This window comes from Triticum urartu, chromosome 1A, assembly GCF_056163025.1.
Source record: "Triticum urartu cultivar PI428250 chromosome 1A, HENAU_Tu73, whole genome shotgun sequence".
NCBI lineage: Eukaryota > Viridiplantae > Streptophyta > Magnoliopsida > Poales > Poaceae > Triticum > Triticum urartu.
This window is the reverse complement of record NC_141873.1, coordinates 550,661,437-550,675,959: the sequence shown is the minus strand read 5'-3', so window position 1 is coordinate 550,675,959 and position 14,523 is coordinate 550,661,437. Positions and strand designations below refer to the sequence as shown.

The window sequence follows — 14,523 nt, the reverse complement described above, 5'->3', positions numbered from 1 at the left end:
ATTCGCCAGGGCCTGCATGGAAAGCAAACAGGGGAGGTGGCAGTTTTTACTACATTGGGGTTGGGGGGGGGGCAGTTTTTTGAAATTAACATGACAATTTCTTCCTTCGAAGTTTCTTCTGAGGTTCTTTTTGCGAAAACTATCATCCATCAGGGTAGAGACTGTGTGGTTCGTGGGGAGGGGTTCATTGGCAAAACGTCCTTGGGAAACGCCAGTCAGATAAGATTTCATCAGATATACGAAGATTCAAAGGAGCAAATCTACTTAATCTTGACCATCAAATCTTGTCAATCCAACGGCTCCAATGATGAGTGATCAACATATTTAGCGTGTAATTAATAGTATGCTAAATATAAACTCCATACCAATCACATGATTAACATGTAGTAATTGATATCCGGCCTAATATCAACGTGTAGTTAATTTACTCCCTAATATAAACGTGCGTACACATTTGCCAGTATGAAATCGGAGGGGAAAGCTTATTTTCTCATAAAAATAGATATATCTATCTTTTTCATCTAATATAAATACATATATATCCATCCTACCCCCCATGCGTAGCTCAAGATACAGTGGCTAGCCAGGAGTGCGACCTTTCCAATTCTTTTCCCTACTTTCTATAGGAACGTGACATTTTATACTCCTACTACAAATATATAAATATGTTGACCAGTTGACCCGGAGATCAGCCGGGCCCACGGCACAGCCTCCGCGTCTCTCACCACACACACCCACAGGCGCTGGCAGGGGCGGCGTACCCGCTTGTGGGGGGCCCACCCCCAGAGGGCCCTTTCCCCCGAAATCCCATTTCCAAACGGCCCAAAAACACATTTCCCGTATTATAAAAATGGATTTCTCTGCCCTCACCCCAGTCTGACCCCCCCCCCCCCCCCCTACTCGGCGGCCAACCGCACCCAAACCCCCTCCCCTCCCAGCGTCGGCCTCGCCGGAACCCTAGCCGCGGCGCTCCGGCGATCGGCGGGCGATCGCATTGGCCGCGACGCCGATGGCGACCCACCCCTCCAAGTGAGTCCCCCCCTCCCCCTCCCCGCGCCCCGCCGCCGATCTGATCGGGGCGCCCCCCTCCCCTGCCGCCTCGTCTCGTCCCGGCTAAGGCTGATTTCGGGTTTGGTCCGCAGGAGGAGTTATCTGTGCGCGGGGAGCTCCTCGTTCGACGACCCCGACGTGGTCGAGGTGTCGCCGGCCGCCGCCGCCGCCGCCGGGGGGTGGAACCCCGGCCACCAGAAGAGGAAGCGGAGCCAGGTATAACATCATCGCACTAGCTGTAGTTAGTCGTTGGAATCAGGGGCCGGTAGCCGCGGTAGGTAAGGTAATTCGTGGGAGGGGGAGGGTTGGTTGGTTAGACGATCCTGAATTTCGGCTGTTTAGGTGCTGAATTACGGTTCGGATCCCAGGCTGCGCATCTGATCTGCGTGCCGATGGTATGTCGTTGTGTTCTGAAATAGATGGTGCGGTGGCTCGTTACGCTTGCTGGTCTTTTATCTTGTTTGTGTTTTGATAATATCCTGGAGTAGGTCTTTTTAATGTTTGTGTGTTGGGTCATGTGCTAGCAAGGTCCCATTTTCTGCCTGAATGGGGAATTGCGGTTAATTGACTGGTGAAACTGGTAATTTTTCGCGGTTGATTGTCTTGTTTAGCTGATACACCAGGCAGGACCCCTGGGGTGACTCTAGAATTGCGCTCTGTTTTGATCTCTTTAGTTATGGTTGTCGAGCAGTTCAGGTGGGGATTGAGTTGGTTCTCTGATGGTATGTCAGGAACTCGTGTTCAAATGAAATGTAGGGTGTCGTAGACTGGCATATCGTTCATTGTTAATTATCCCATGCGCTTCTTAAATTCTCTGATCTCTTTGTGCATACCTGAGGTGCACTTCCCAGCTACAGGATTGTCTCCCTTCGATCTCTCTTTATGTAAATAGTTATTAGTTATTTGGATCATGTTCGCACTTTGCACATCTTCTGTTGTTGACCTTTGTATCCTGTTCCATTGGTCTTGACACTAAATAATACCACTATGACCTTGCTCTGTCACACTCATACAATCATATCGTTGTAATTCTAATGAAATGCTATTGCTTTGACATACTACTCTTTCAGTGCATTTGACTTGGTAACCTTACAGCTTGTGAGCACCTTATGTGTTTCTACTATGTTGCATGAAATGGTGTTATTGATGACATAATCTTATCTCTGTTGGAAAGACACTTGGGTTGTGCTTAGGCGCTAGGCAATGGCCAAACGCCTTGCATAGGGCATAAGCACAAGTCTAGGTGGGGCAAGCAAAAAGTTCTCCATACGAGTGAGAATTCATTCCATGTCACAGTGACTGGCCAAATGGGCCCATATGCCATTTTTAAATGGAGGGTAGTTGGTATTTTACCCATTTTCATGCTCTAAATTAATGTTTATATGCCTAGGGTGCTTAGGCGCCACCTAGGCACTAGGCGAAGGCCAACCGCCTCGTTTATGCCTAGCGTTTTTTCCAACATTCTTAACTATAATTGCATAAACCATTCTGGCTGGTTCATAGTTGCATGACATCTGCCATTGTTCTTCTTCTGTATTCATTATGTGTATTATATAAACCTAGCTAGCCCATTGTTTCCATATATAGGATCGACTACGTTCGTGACTTTCCATATAACAATTTTCCAACAAAATCCTACTGGGTTATAAAATGAGACAAAATGCTATTGGGGGCGGGGCGTCGACCCGTTGGCTGGGCAGCTGGGGTTGCTGCCAGCCAACCCGAGTTTGAGTCCTGGCTCGGACGCGCGGTTCTCACGGAGTTTCTCCTATAAAAATTGCCAACGAGGGTTAGCCCTTGGGTTGGTCTCATTTTTTTATATATAATGGTGTGTTTAAAATTTGCCTACATGGGATTAATACTGTTTTTCTGCAATGGGAATTAACAGGTTGTTCCTCGTGAAATAATTGAAATTGATGATGATCCTGATGGTGTTGTGATTATTGGTGAGAAAGCACCAGTTGAAAAGAATAAACATTCAGTTGGATGTCCTCTTGTTTGGCCAAAGCATGTGAAGGTAAACCCTCTCATGTCTTTCTCTTTCCATATTATTTGTTTGCCTACTCCTCTCTGATTGATGCTTTCTCTGTGAACAATTTCAGACTAGTGTGGCTGGTGACACTGCCGGACCAAGCACCTATGCTTCAAACAGTACTTCCATTATGGGTGGTTTTAAGAAAGTTAGCGCCGGACCAAGCACCTATGCTTCAAACAGTACTACCATTATGGGTGATTTCAAAAAAGTTACCTCTGGACCAAACACCTATTTTTCAAGCAGTACTGTCATTAAGGATGCTTTTGCTAAAAAATATATGGAAACCGCAGTTTACCATGATTATGATGACTACCCTTTTGACGCATTCGAGGAAGATGAAGACTTTGCTTATGAGGAAGAGGACTACGAAAACTATGAGTTTGATGATACACTTTATGAGAATGAATATAACTATAATTTATCTGCTCAGTTTGATGGCTTGGATATCCCACCTGGAGTGGAGGCTCCTTTACCATGGCTGCAGAAGACTGCCGCTGAGATGTCGAGTAATTCCAAACCCATCCCAATCTTGGACGAGAAAGTTGATGAAAGATACAACACATTTAAGCAATTTGATACTGTTGATGGCCATAATGATCATTATTATGTGAAACCAGAGTTAAGGAAAGCTCTGGTAGTGAAGAAGGTAATGGTTATGACATGCTCTGTTCATCCTTTGCCATCTTATATTGGTACTAACTTGTCCTATTGACAGCCATCAAAAGACTGGGCGAAGCGCATTCAGCATGAGTGGAAAGTCTTAGAGAAAGACTTGCCAGGTAGTCAGCTCTTGCTTCTCATGACCTTTTTTCTATAATAAACTTCCTCTTGGTACTAATTGTCCCAATCAGTATCTTGCTGTCATTAGTTCAAATATCTCCTTGTGATGAGATGCCCTTTTTTGCCGGGATACACTGCAAAGGGCATCTTATGATTATGTTTTTGCTTTTCTTCCAATTTAATAGATACCATATTCGTGAGGGCATACGAGGATAGAATGGACCTTCTTAGAGCTGTCATTATGGGTCCAGCAGGCACTCCTTACCATGACGGGCTCTTTTTCTTCGACATTTACTTCCCTCCTCAATATCCAAACACACCTCCAGTAAGATTTTATGGACTTTATCTCCATTAATGACTGTCTTTCTTTTATTATAGTTTGCCCTTAGTCACATTTGATAGTAATGAGTTAATTCTTTACAGCTTGTTAACTACCGCTCTGGTGGGCTGCGGCTTAATCCAAACCTGTATGCTTGTGGGAAGGTGTGCCTTAGCCTGTTAAACACCTGGGCTGGTAGTGGATGTGAGAAATGGAATCCATCCAATTCAACCATGCTGCAGGTTCTTGTCTCCATTCAGGCTCTGGTTTTGAATGCCAAACCTTATTTCAATGAGCCTGGGTATGCTAATTCAGCTAACACACCTGCCGGGGAGAAGAGATCCCTAACTTATAACGAAGACACATTCCTGCTGTCCTGCAGGACGATGTTGTATTCTCTTCGAAATCCGCCAAAGGTATGGATGTACCTCTGCTTATCATAGTTACTGCAAACGCAGTTACTTATTTCATAATAATACTGCTTTTTGGGTACCAATGCAACCGTGTCTAGTTGATAACCAGCATGGATTGCGATAGATCTGTTGACAATCATCTTGTTTATCAATACCTTTTATGTTGAAGCTGCTGTCATGTTCATATACTAGCTTGAATCCTGCAACTCTGCTATCTTATTTATGAAAACCTGTTATGCTGAAACCTCTTTTGTGTATTTGTTCATATACTGCCTCGAATCTAATGTGGACTACATCTTTTGTGCAGCATTTTGAGGATTTCGTGGCTGGCCATTTCCGCAAGCACGGGCGCAACGTCCTGGTGGCCTGCAAGGCCTACCTGGACGGCGCCCAGGTTGGGTGCCTTGCCGGGAACGGGGTGCAGGACGTGGACGAGGGTGACAAGAGCTGCTCGCTCAGGTTCAAGACCTCGCTCAAGAGGCTGTTTGAGGAGCTGCTGATGGAGTTCACGGTGAAGGGAGCGGACTGCAGCAAGTTCCTGTCGGAGAAGGCGAAGCAGTCGGCCGCCTCCGCCTCCGGCACCACCTCTAGAGGGCCGCCGGCAGACACCACACTGAGGCTATAAGTGGTGGTCGCCAGCCGAGCCGAGCCAAGCCAAGCCAAAATGGTAGCAATAATTTTGGCCTGGCCATGGAAGCGATGCGATTCTAGGCTTGCCTAGCTATAACTCCTCCTGCCCTGCCCTCGTCGGTCCGATTCCGATAGGAGGCGCCCTGCCCGAGCGAGAGGGGAATTAAACCTGATTGATTTTTGTGTAAGTAGTTAATGTACATATGCCCCCCCCGCCTAGCTCTCCCGGTGAACATAAACCCATCCGGCCGTGTGTTTAGGGACAAGTATCATCATCATCAGCACCATCATCACCTGTGAGACTCTTATGATTAATGTCACCGTCCTAGGCTTAATATACATCATCTGATGGAGTTTGTCAGCATGCCCTTGCCCCCTCGCTCCTTCTTTGGGAGCTCAGCTCAGGCACGTCCAATCGTCCATTCCGTGCTTCTTGAATCTGTCTTGATATTCATTGGCTGGCTGTTCTCGGTGTTTCCGAGGCCTTGTATTTTCCCCCGTGTCAACTCTGAATTCTTGTCCTGTGTGGTGTGGCCGGCTGGTGCACTCCTGTTAGACCACTTTGGCTTTACTGCCGCCTTTTCTTGGATTCAGTGCTGGCTGGCATCGTCCAGACGGCTCATCAGTTCTCAAGCAGATTTTTCTCAACAATCCAGCCTCGTTCATACACGAGTTGTTATTATTTCTTCCCACGCGAAGAGAACTGAAGAGAAGAAATCGGGACGAACCCTCTTTTTACGGCAGCTGAATACCTGGATGAGCCATGGCAGGATAGGAGCCTCGTTATCATCGACGGATCCAAATCACTTGAGCACTTTTCTTTGACTACAAAAGAAGAAGGTAGGACGGCCATTAGAGGAGCATTCACAGATTTGCCGGTTGTGCAACATAGTCATTAGTGTTACTACCAAATAAAACGCACATTTCATGCCATACATAAACCATAAACACACTATGATGTGCCATAGAGAAAGGAAAAAGTTCCCATCTACCATTCACTATACACACACCAGTGCAAGCACAAAAAATAACAACAACAAAAAACTGAAAATCCATTTAAAGAGAAGAAAACGTCGAACGCACTCAAAATTAAAAATACCCCTCACACTCCTCCCTCATTCCTGAAATATAAGTTATATATATTTTGTCCCAAGTCAAGCCTATTTCTTTAAGTTTGAGCAGGGTTATCGAGAAAACAGCGATACCTATAATAACACCATGATGCTTCTACCGACATCCGATTCGTTATCTTCAAGTCAATATAACCTTTTCTAAAAATTTGATCGAATTCAGAAAACATTGACTTAGGACAAGCCTTAAACGCGTTGCATTTTAAAAAAGGACGTGAGCATTTTGAAAATGTTATAATAAAAAGATATAGAAAATACTATACTAACATAAAAGTGAGATAAAATTCCCCATCTACCACCACTTTTTTTTTCTTTTTTTTTGAAAGTCCCATCTACCACCACTGGGTGGCCTAAACCCCACATCACAGAGAGTCAAGCCCCTGTCTCTCCCGGTGAGTCGTCTCCTCTCCACTTCCATCTACACCAAGCGGGGAGGGGAGGAGAGGGGAAGGAGATCTCAATCCCCGCTCCCCGCCTCACCAATGGCGCCGCCGCTCCTCCTCCTCCTCCTGCTCCTGATCCGGGCCGCCGGGACCTCCTCCGCGCCCGCGCCCCCGGCCTACTCCGCCCACTGCCCGGCCCCGCCCGCCGTGCCGGACCTCCCCGCGGGCGCGGGCCCCGCCTCCGCCGCCCCCGCCCCCGCGCTCCAGCTCTCCACCGGCTACTTCTCCGGCGGCGGGGACCTCCTCTTCGGCCCGGACAACGGCGCCCGCCTCCCGCGCTCCTTCGCGCTTCTCCCCACCTCCGTCCTCCCCACCGCCGACGCCTCCGTCCTCCGCGTCGCCGCCACGCTCTCCTTCTCCGGCGCCGGCCGTAACCGCAACGGCATCTGGCCCTCGGGCCGCAACCGCCGCCTCTTCGACTACGACGGCCAGCAGCACCGCCTCCGCCCGCGCCTCCCGCGCTTCGTCGGTCGCCGCGGCTCCCTCGTCTTCGACCTCCACGGCTACTACTCCGCCTCCGGGGACCTCTGCATGGTCGGCTCGGGCTCCGGCCGCGCCGCCGACGGCCGCCCCGTCGCGCTCCTCGCCGCCGTGCTCCGCCTGCGCTTCCCCCGCCCCGCCAACCTCTCCAGCCCCTTCGTCACCGGCCGCCTCGAGAGCACCGGCCCCGGCCCCGGCGTGGCGTTCGAGCCCGTCTCGCTCCTCGCCTACGCGGAGGAGGGGTACGCCTACGCCGAGAGCGCGTCCTGCCCTCGCCCGCCCGCCGACGGCCGCGACGTCCGCCAGCTGTTCGGCGGGAGGAACTTCACGTGCCCCGGCCTCAGGTCGCTGCTCAAGCCGGGGTTTAGGCTGGACTACGGCAACGGCGGCCAGTCGGCCGCCTCCTCGCTGGGGATTAACCAGACGCACATGTTCGTCAACAGGGTGCACTGCGCGGCCGACGGCGCCGTGCGTGTCTATGTGGCCTTCTCCAACATGTCAGATTATTCCAGGTATTACTTCATGGTCACCGAGAAGGCGATTGTGGCAGAGGGCTTCTGGGATCAGAATTCGAACAGGCTATGCCTCAAAGGATGCCATGTGGTAAACTCAGGATCATCCCGTGCGGAATTGACTGTCAGTGAGTGCGGGATTGGGATGACCTTCTGGTTCCCGGGAGTGTGGTCGATCCAGGAACGGAGCTTTTCTGCAGGGTTGGTCTGGAACACCAGCCTGAAAAGCGACCAGGGCATTGCCGGATATTCAACTGCGGTTAGGGGTAACTTTGGGGGTTTGAAGTACAACTACACCAAGGTTGAGGAGGCAACCAAGTATTACAAGCAGTATGGCCTGAACAAGAAGAGGAAGGGCAAGTTCCCAGATAGAAATTCGTATCTAGACTTGGCGTTCCGGTTCAACTTGCAGAAACGGGGTGGTTCTGGGTACGCATCGCCGATCACAATTGGGACCATGTTGTCTGATGGGAGCTCTTTTGTGCTCTCAAACCTTTCCACTCGCCCTGCAGTGCTGGAGACGAAGCAGAGACTACTTAATGTCAGCTACAATATCCGATATGTTGGGCGTTGGTCACTAGCAACATTTCAACCGCAACAGATCTCGGCGGAAGGTGTTTATGACACCGAGACAGGCTCCTTGTGCCTGATCGCATGTCGACGGGTTAATGTCTCCTCCTCAGACTGTAAGATTTTGATAACTGCTCACTTTGCTAGTCTGGACGCGAAAGCAGCAAAACATGTCCAGGGGAAAATTATAAGCTTGAGGGGCAAGACCGACCCTCTTTTCTTTGAAACGCTGGACATTGACTCATATGGGATGTACATAGGCCAAGTGGAAGAATCAATATGGAGAATGGACTTGGAAAGCACCATGGCCCTCATCTCAATGACTCTGTCGTGTGCCTTCATTGCTGTGCAGCTGTTCCATGTCAAGAAGGTCCCTGAAGCGCTCCCTGCTATGTCAATCACTATGCTTGTTGTGCTCGCTCTGGGTTACATGACCCCTCTCGTGCTCAACTTTGAGGCTCTTTTCAAGCACAGCAACAAACAAACTGTTCCCTTCTCCGGTGGTGGTTGGCTTGAGGTGAATGAGGTCATGGTGCGAATCATCACAATGGCGACGTTTCTGCTGCAGCTGCGCCTTCTTCAGTTGGCATGGTCTGCACGGTCTTCTGTGGATGGAAGCAAACACGAGGCATGGGCTGCAGAGAGGAAAGTGCTCTGGGTGTGCTTGCCGCTGTACATCATAGGTGGAGTTATAACAGCGATTGTCCACATGAGAACCAACCACAGCAGAAGGATGTTGAGGCAAGTTGCTCGCCTCATGCCGTCACGACATACATTCTGGGAGGACATTGTCCCTTACGGGGGCTTATTGCTTGATGGGTTCCTGCTCCCCCAGGCCATCCTGAATGTGTTCTCAGCCTCTAAAGTCAGAGCGCTTTCCCCAGTGTTTTACATCGGGGGCACCATGCTGCGTGCGCTGCCTCATGCATACGATGCATACAGGACCCATCACTTTGTGCGCAGCATGAGGCCATCCTACATCTACGCGAGCTCTCGCGACGACCTCTTCAGCCTCGCGTGGGACATCGTCATACCTTGTGGGGTGGTCCTGCTGGCCACGCTTCTCTTCTTTCAGCAGTGGCTTGGGGGCGCCTTCTTCGTCTGCTCCAAGAGACGGAAGCCATCGAGCGAATACGAAATGGTTTCCACGGTCAGCTCTTAGCAAGTTCCTACAGCTTTGTTCATCGCAAGATAAGTGGAAGTAGAGGAGGGGTTTACATATAGTCTGAGAGATAGTTTTTTCTGTTTCCTGATGGATGAACATTTACCCCAAATTGGCGCTTGTTTGCGGCGAAAACTTATACATGCATGTATACAAAAGAAGGAAACCAGATCAGGCAAGGTTCGGTTCTTGATTCACAGTTCCTTTTCCTATGCTATCCTTTGGTTTATGGTTGACGTTCCCTGTTGTTCTGGTATTCAGTCAGGGCTAGCTATTAGCCCAGGTAGATTTATGTCTGAATTCGTTGGAATTAATCTGCATCCGCTCTTTATGTGAGCTCTGCGTTTGTGTGTGTTTGATGTGTAGTGTATGCATCCGAGTCCTGTTTCCCTGTTTACTGTTTTCCTACCCCCACCCGTAGTTTCTTGAATTGTTGATTCCTTTTCCTATTGCCATAATTCGTTTTATGGTTTACCCTCCTTGTTATTCTGGTATTTAGTCAGGGCTAGCTAGCCCAGGTGGATTTCTGCCTGCAAATTCGTTGGAATTAATCTGGACCTGTTCTTGCTATGAGCTCTGTGTCGTGTGTTTGTGTTGTGTGGTGTATGCATCTGAGAACTGTCCGTCCGTCTGTCTACTGTTTTCCTACCCATCCATAGTTTCTTGACTCGGTGGTCCATCTGAGATGCCTGTTCAGCTCTACATATGCATTGGTTTGGATAATGTCATGCGGCGATTTTACATAGTCCAACGTAGAAGTGTGAAAATTGAAGATAAAAACAAATGCATAGTATTTCCATCTTGATCGCAGAACCTGCATTATCTTACAACCATTCTAATTTTTGCCTGTCCTATTTGTTAAAACCACTCCTCGACGTAGATACCGAATAAAGATTTTTGAAGGGAAGGTTGAGCTTTCAAATAAATTTAATGCGGAAGTTATATTTAACATTCACTTAATCGGCATATATAGATTTCAAAAGAACAAAAAAATACCAGAAGAATGAAGATTCAACCAAGACTTGTTTAGAAGATCCTTGGTCAAACATTCATCAAGAATCTGCACTAGGTGGATCCAGGTAGTACACTTGTCATCAGTCAGTGACCGGCTGGGAAATGACTGGTATGGTAGAGTAGGAGGAAGATGCAGCGGGGCTGTGTTGAGTTGCTGTTTTGATTATTCGCTGATCATCTATAGTTCCTGGTGCCTCCTATGCCTACACCTACAATATTCCAGTCCCAAGCGCGCAGATATGAAACAAATAAATAGGAATCAATAATTTCACTACAGAGAAATAAGACAAGGAATGAGCTACTAGTATTCATCTTTGGCTTTGGGAAGGCTCGCTCGATATAAAAAGACTTTGGGTAGAGGTTATGAGCTCGGTCCCCGAGTAGGTAAGAACCAAATTTGTTGTGTTTGTTTCTCCCCGGGTAAGTTAGATACAATGAGAACTTCAAACAAAAGACCAATGCCCTGGGTTTGTTTGTCCTCGGCTAGGTCGGTCTATTAGGCCACAAGAGCTTTAAACAAACACTACATTTCATAAGTTTATTTCAGAAGTATTGATCTTCCGTTTCTACACCAAGATGATGCAATTAGCCGAGAGAAAAGAGGTACTCCTTCCGTTCCGAATTACTTGTCGCAGGTATGAATGTATCTAGATGTATTTTAGTTCTAGATACATCTATTTTTGCGACGAGTAATTTGGAACGGAGGGAGTACATTTCGCCTAATTGATACTACTCCCTCCGTTCCTAAATATTTGTCTTTCTAAACATTTCAAATGACTATTATATACGGATGTATGTAGACATATTTTAGAGTGTAGAATCACTCATTTTGCTCCGTATGTAGTCACTTGTTGAAATGCCTAGAAAGACAAGTATTTAGGAACGGAGGGAGTACTATTTTCTGACTGAATGTGTTAATTAGACCATCCATGTCTCTTGGCGAGATAAATCGGTCATAAGTTTCACCTCGAGGACGTCCTCTTCATTATTATTTTCTGGACTGAACTTCATGAAAAATCTCAAAAGATTCCCCTTCTCCTCATTGTCTAAATTTGAATAATTATTTAAACTGGCACTGTCACGACCACCTTTCACAATTACTCTGATGTGCAACTGCTAATTAAAAAGGACCGCCTATAAAAGAAAAGGACTGCCTAAACCTGAGGCGACTTAATTGTTTTCCAATTTCAATCAATTGCATTCAAATCGTTGGATCGGAAAACGAACGAGCAGATATGTTTCTTCTTCCTCCAACCATTTTCTGGATTAGAACGAACAGAGCACATTTTGAATCGATTGCATCCAACTCTTTTTTTCCAAAACATGGGCATAAAATTTGCCTCATCATTTAATTAAGAGATTGCATCCAACCTGGTTTCTCTCCCTTATCTCCCGTGCCTCGCCTCCGGCAAGTTCTCGTCTGATCCCTCATTGGCGACGCCGTGACCGTCCACGACGTCCACATCTTAGGCAGAGGCTCACCCGACTCGGCCTTGGGTGCTACGTCTCGTTCCCAACAGAGTAGAATCAACTGATACATTTTACTACTAATAACATGCAGTAAAGCAAAGCAAACCAGATACACACATGAAAAAATGACATGCAGACACAAAAAGAGAAGAAAACTAAATAAAAAGAAAAGATAACAAAATGTATAAGGAGAGACATGAAAGATCAAGCTATAAGGAATCACCCGCGAGCGAGGGCAAGACTCAATTACGGTAGGAATGGAATACACCAATCATAACTCTGGTCTGGTCCCTAGTTCCCTAAGTAGTTAGTGAAGCTTCCAGCTGGACTGACTGGATTTAGAGCTTTGCAAATTTTACTAGTAATAACCATGTGAGACCTGTTCGTCTGTCTACTATTTTCTACTCACTCGTAGTAGTAGATCCTTGACTAAATGGTCCATGTGAGAGTCATAGTATCACTCAGCTCTACACATGTTTGGATAATGTCGTTGCGACAGTTTAAAAGATTCCAACGTAAAAGCACACGACATTTGGGTCATTTTGGGCAACAAAATTTTGGCTCCAGAAGAATGAAGGTTTTTTTTTTGTGGGGAAGAAGAATGAAGATTCAACAGATACTTGCTTAGATCCAACCAATCTAAAATTAGAATCTTCACTAGGTGGATCGAGCCAGTGCACTTGCCATCAGTCAGTGACCGGCTAAGAGAAAGCTTGTATGGTAGAGTAGGAGGAAGATGCAGCAGGGCTGTGTCGAGTTGCTGTTTTGATTATCCATTGATCATCGGTAGTTCCTGGTGCCTCCTATGCCTCCACCTACAATATTCCAGTCCCTAGCGTGCAGATATGAAAAAAACAATGCACGGAATAGGAACCAATAATTCCAGTACAGAGAAATAAGACAAGGAATATGCTATTCATCTTCGGCTTTGATGAAGTCTCATTCCATATAAAAGACTTTGGTGCATGGTAGAGGTAGTGACATGAAGTCACTGGTTTTCCGTCACTTTAATAGCTAAGAATTCCTTGGCTATGAGCCCAGTCCCCGAGTAGGTAAGAACCAGATTTGTTGTGTTTGTTTCTCTCCGGGTATAATGAGAACTTCACCCGCCGAAAAAAGGATATAATGAGAACTTTGTACGGAAGATGAATTCCGTGAGCTTGTTTGTCCTCGGCTAGGTCAGTCTATTAGGCTACAAGAGCTTTAAACAAACACTGCATTTCATAAGTTTATTTTAGGAGCATTGATCTTCGGTCTCTACACCAAGATGATGCAATTAGCCGAGAGAAAAGAGGTGCATTTCGCCTAATTGATACTAGTATTTTCTAACTGAATGTGTTAATTAGACCATCCATGACTCTTGGCGAGATAAATCGGTCATAAGTTTCACCTCGAGGACGTCCTCTTCATTATTATTTTCTGGACTGAACTTCATGAAAAATCTCAAAAGATTCCCCTTCTCCTCATTGTCCAAATTTGAATAATTGTTTAAGTCGATTGCATTCAACCATTGCATTCAAATCATTGGATCGGAAAACAACCATTTTCAGGATTAGAACGAACAGAGCACAGTTTGAGTCGATTGCATCCAACAATTTTTTTTTTCGAGACGGAGGCATAAAATTTGCCTCATCATTTATTTAGGAGATTGCACCCAACCTGATTTCTCTCCCCTATCTCCGGTGCCCCGCATCCGGCAAGTTCTCGTCCGATCCCTCATTGTCGACGCCATGATTGTCCACGACGTCGACATCTTAGGCCGAGGCCCACCCGACTCGGCCTTGGGTGCTACTTCTCGTTCCAGTAGAGTAGAATCGACTGACACATTTTACTACTAATAACACGCAGTAAAGCAAAGCAAACTAGATACACACATGAAAAAATGACACGCAGGCACAAGAAGAGAAGAAAACTAAATAAAAAGAAAAGAGAAAAAAATGTGATAGGGAGAGACATAAAAACAAGCTTTGCAAATTTTACTACTAATAACCACCACGAGCATCTCAATTACTCTGCCCATGCTGCATGACTGTGTGGCCGCAATAAGTTTCCTTGACATTGATGAAACTAACTGCAACGAATAATGCCACCTTGTATAGCCACCCTGCGCAGGACATTCTTGCCACGTGTAAGGCCACCAGAAGATGGCTCAAGAGATGGAGCAATGCAGCTTGAAGATCAAAGAGCTCTCTCCATCCGAGAATATAATTTCAGGAAAGCACTTACCTGCCACACTAGTAAACTGGTTTGAAGCCAAGAGGTTGTACCGGAGAAAAAGAGTTAATATAAGATCGGCTAATCTTTGGGATGAAAACACAAAAATAAAATAAAATTCATGCAGTGGCATCTCAAAACTATAAACAAACAACATTCCATCTTTGAAATCTGAAGATTGTAGGAACACTGCTGCACCTTGGCATTCTTTCAGAGACAGACTTGGAACCTCTGAGGCGATCGCCGGCGCAAGCGGATGCAACAACAAAGTCATTGGGGCGCGCACGCTTGTCATCGCGTC

At 46.8% G+C, this 14,523-nt stretch overlaps 2 protein-coding genes across 2 annotated transcripts; both read left to right on the top strand.

Annotated features, from left to right (window-relative positions):
* The first annotated feature begins 873 nt into the window (after positions 1-873).
* On the top strand, positions 874-5,591 carry LOC147992575 (putative ubiquitin-conjugating enzyme E2 25). The gene is made up of 8 exons (XM_087530982.1): positions 874-1,029; positions 1,143-1,266; positions 2,939-3,067; positions 3,153-3,731; positions 3,801-3,864; positions 4,051-4,190; positions 4,289-4,600; positions 4,905-5,591. The coding sequence occupies exons 1-8, from the start codon at positions 1,010-1,012 to the stop codon at positions 5,220-5,222; spliced, it is 1,686 nt and encodes a 561-aa protein (XP_087387108.1). The 5' UTR covers positions 874-1,009; the 3' UTR covers positions 5,223-5,591.
* A 1,132-nt stretch (positions 5,592-6,723) lies between these two features.
* Positions 6,724-9,998, top strand: LOC125529699 (uncharacterized). Its single transcript, XM_048694125.2, has one exon. It carries the CDS (start codon positions 6,840-6,842, stop codon positions 9,522-9,524), a length of 2,685 nt encoding a protein of 894 aa, XP_048550082.2. The 5' UTR covers positions 6,724-6,839; the 3' UTR covers positions 9,525-9,998.
* The last annotated feature ends 4,525 nt before the right edge of the window (positions 9,999-14,523 follow it).

Bases quoted from the DNA above. Each gene is read 5' to 3' on its own strand.
- LOC147992575 (XM_087530982.1), top strand. From the start codon at position 1,010: ATGGCGACCCACCCCTCCAA. The intron at 1,267-2,938 runs GTATAACATCAT...GGGAATTAACAG, and splicing joins AGAAGAGGAAGCGGAGCCAG to GTTGTTCCTCGTGAAATAAT. The intron at 4,191-4,288 runs GTAAGATTTTAT...AATTCTTTACAG, and splicing joins AATATCCAAACACACCTCCA to CTTGTTAACTACCGCTCTGG.
- LOC125529699 (XM_048694125.2), top strand. From the start codon at position 6,840: ATGGCGCCGCCGCTCCTCCTCCTCCTCCTGCTCCTGATCCGGGCCGCC.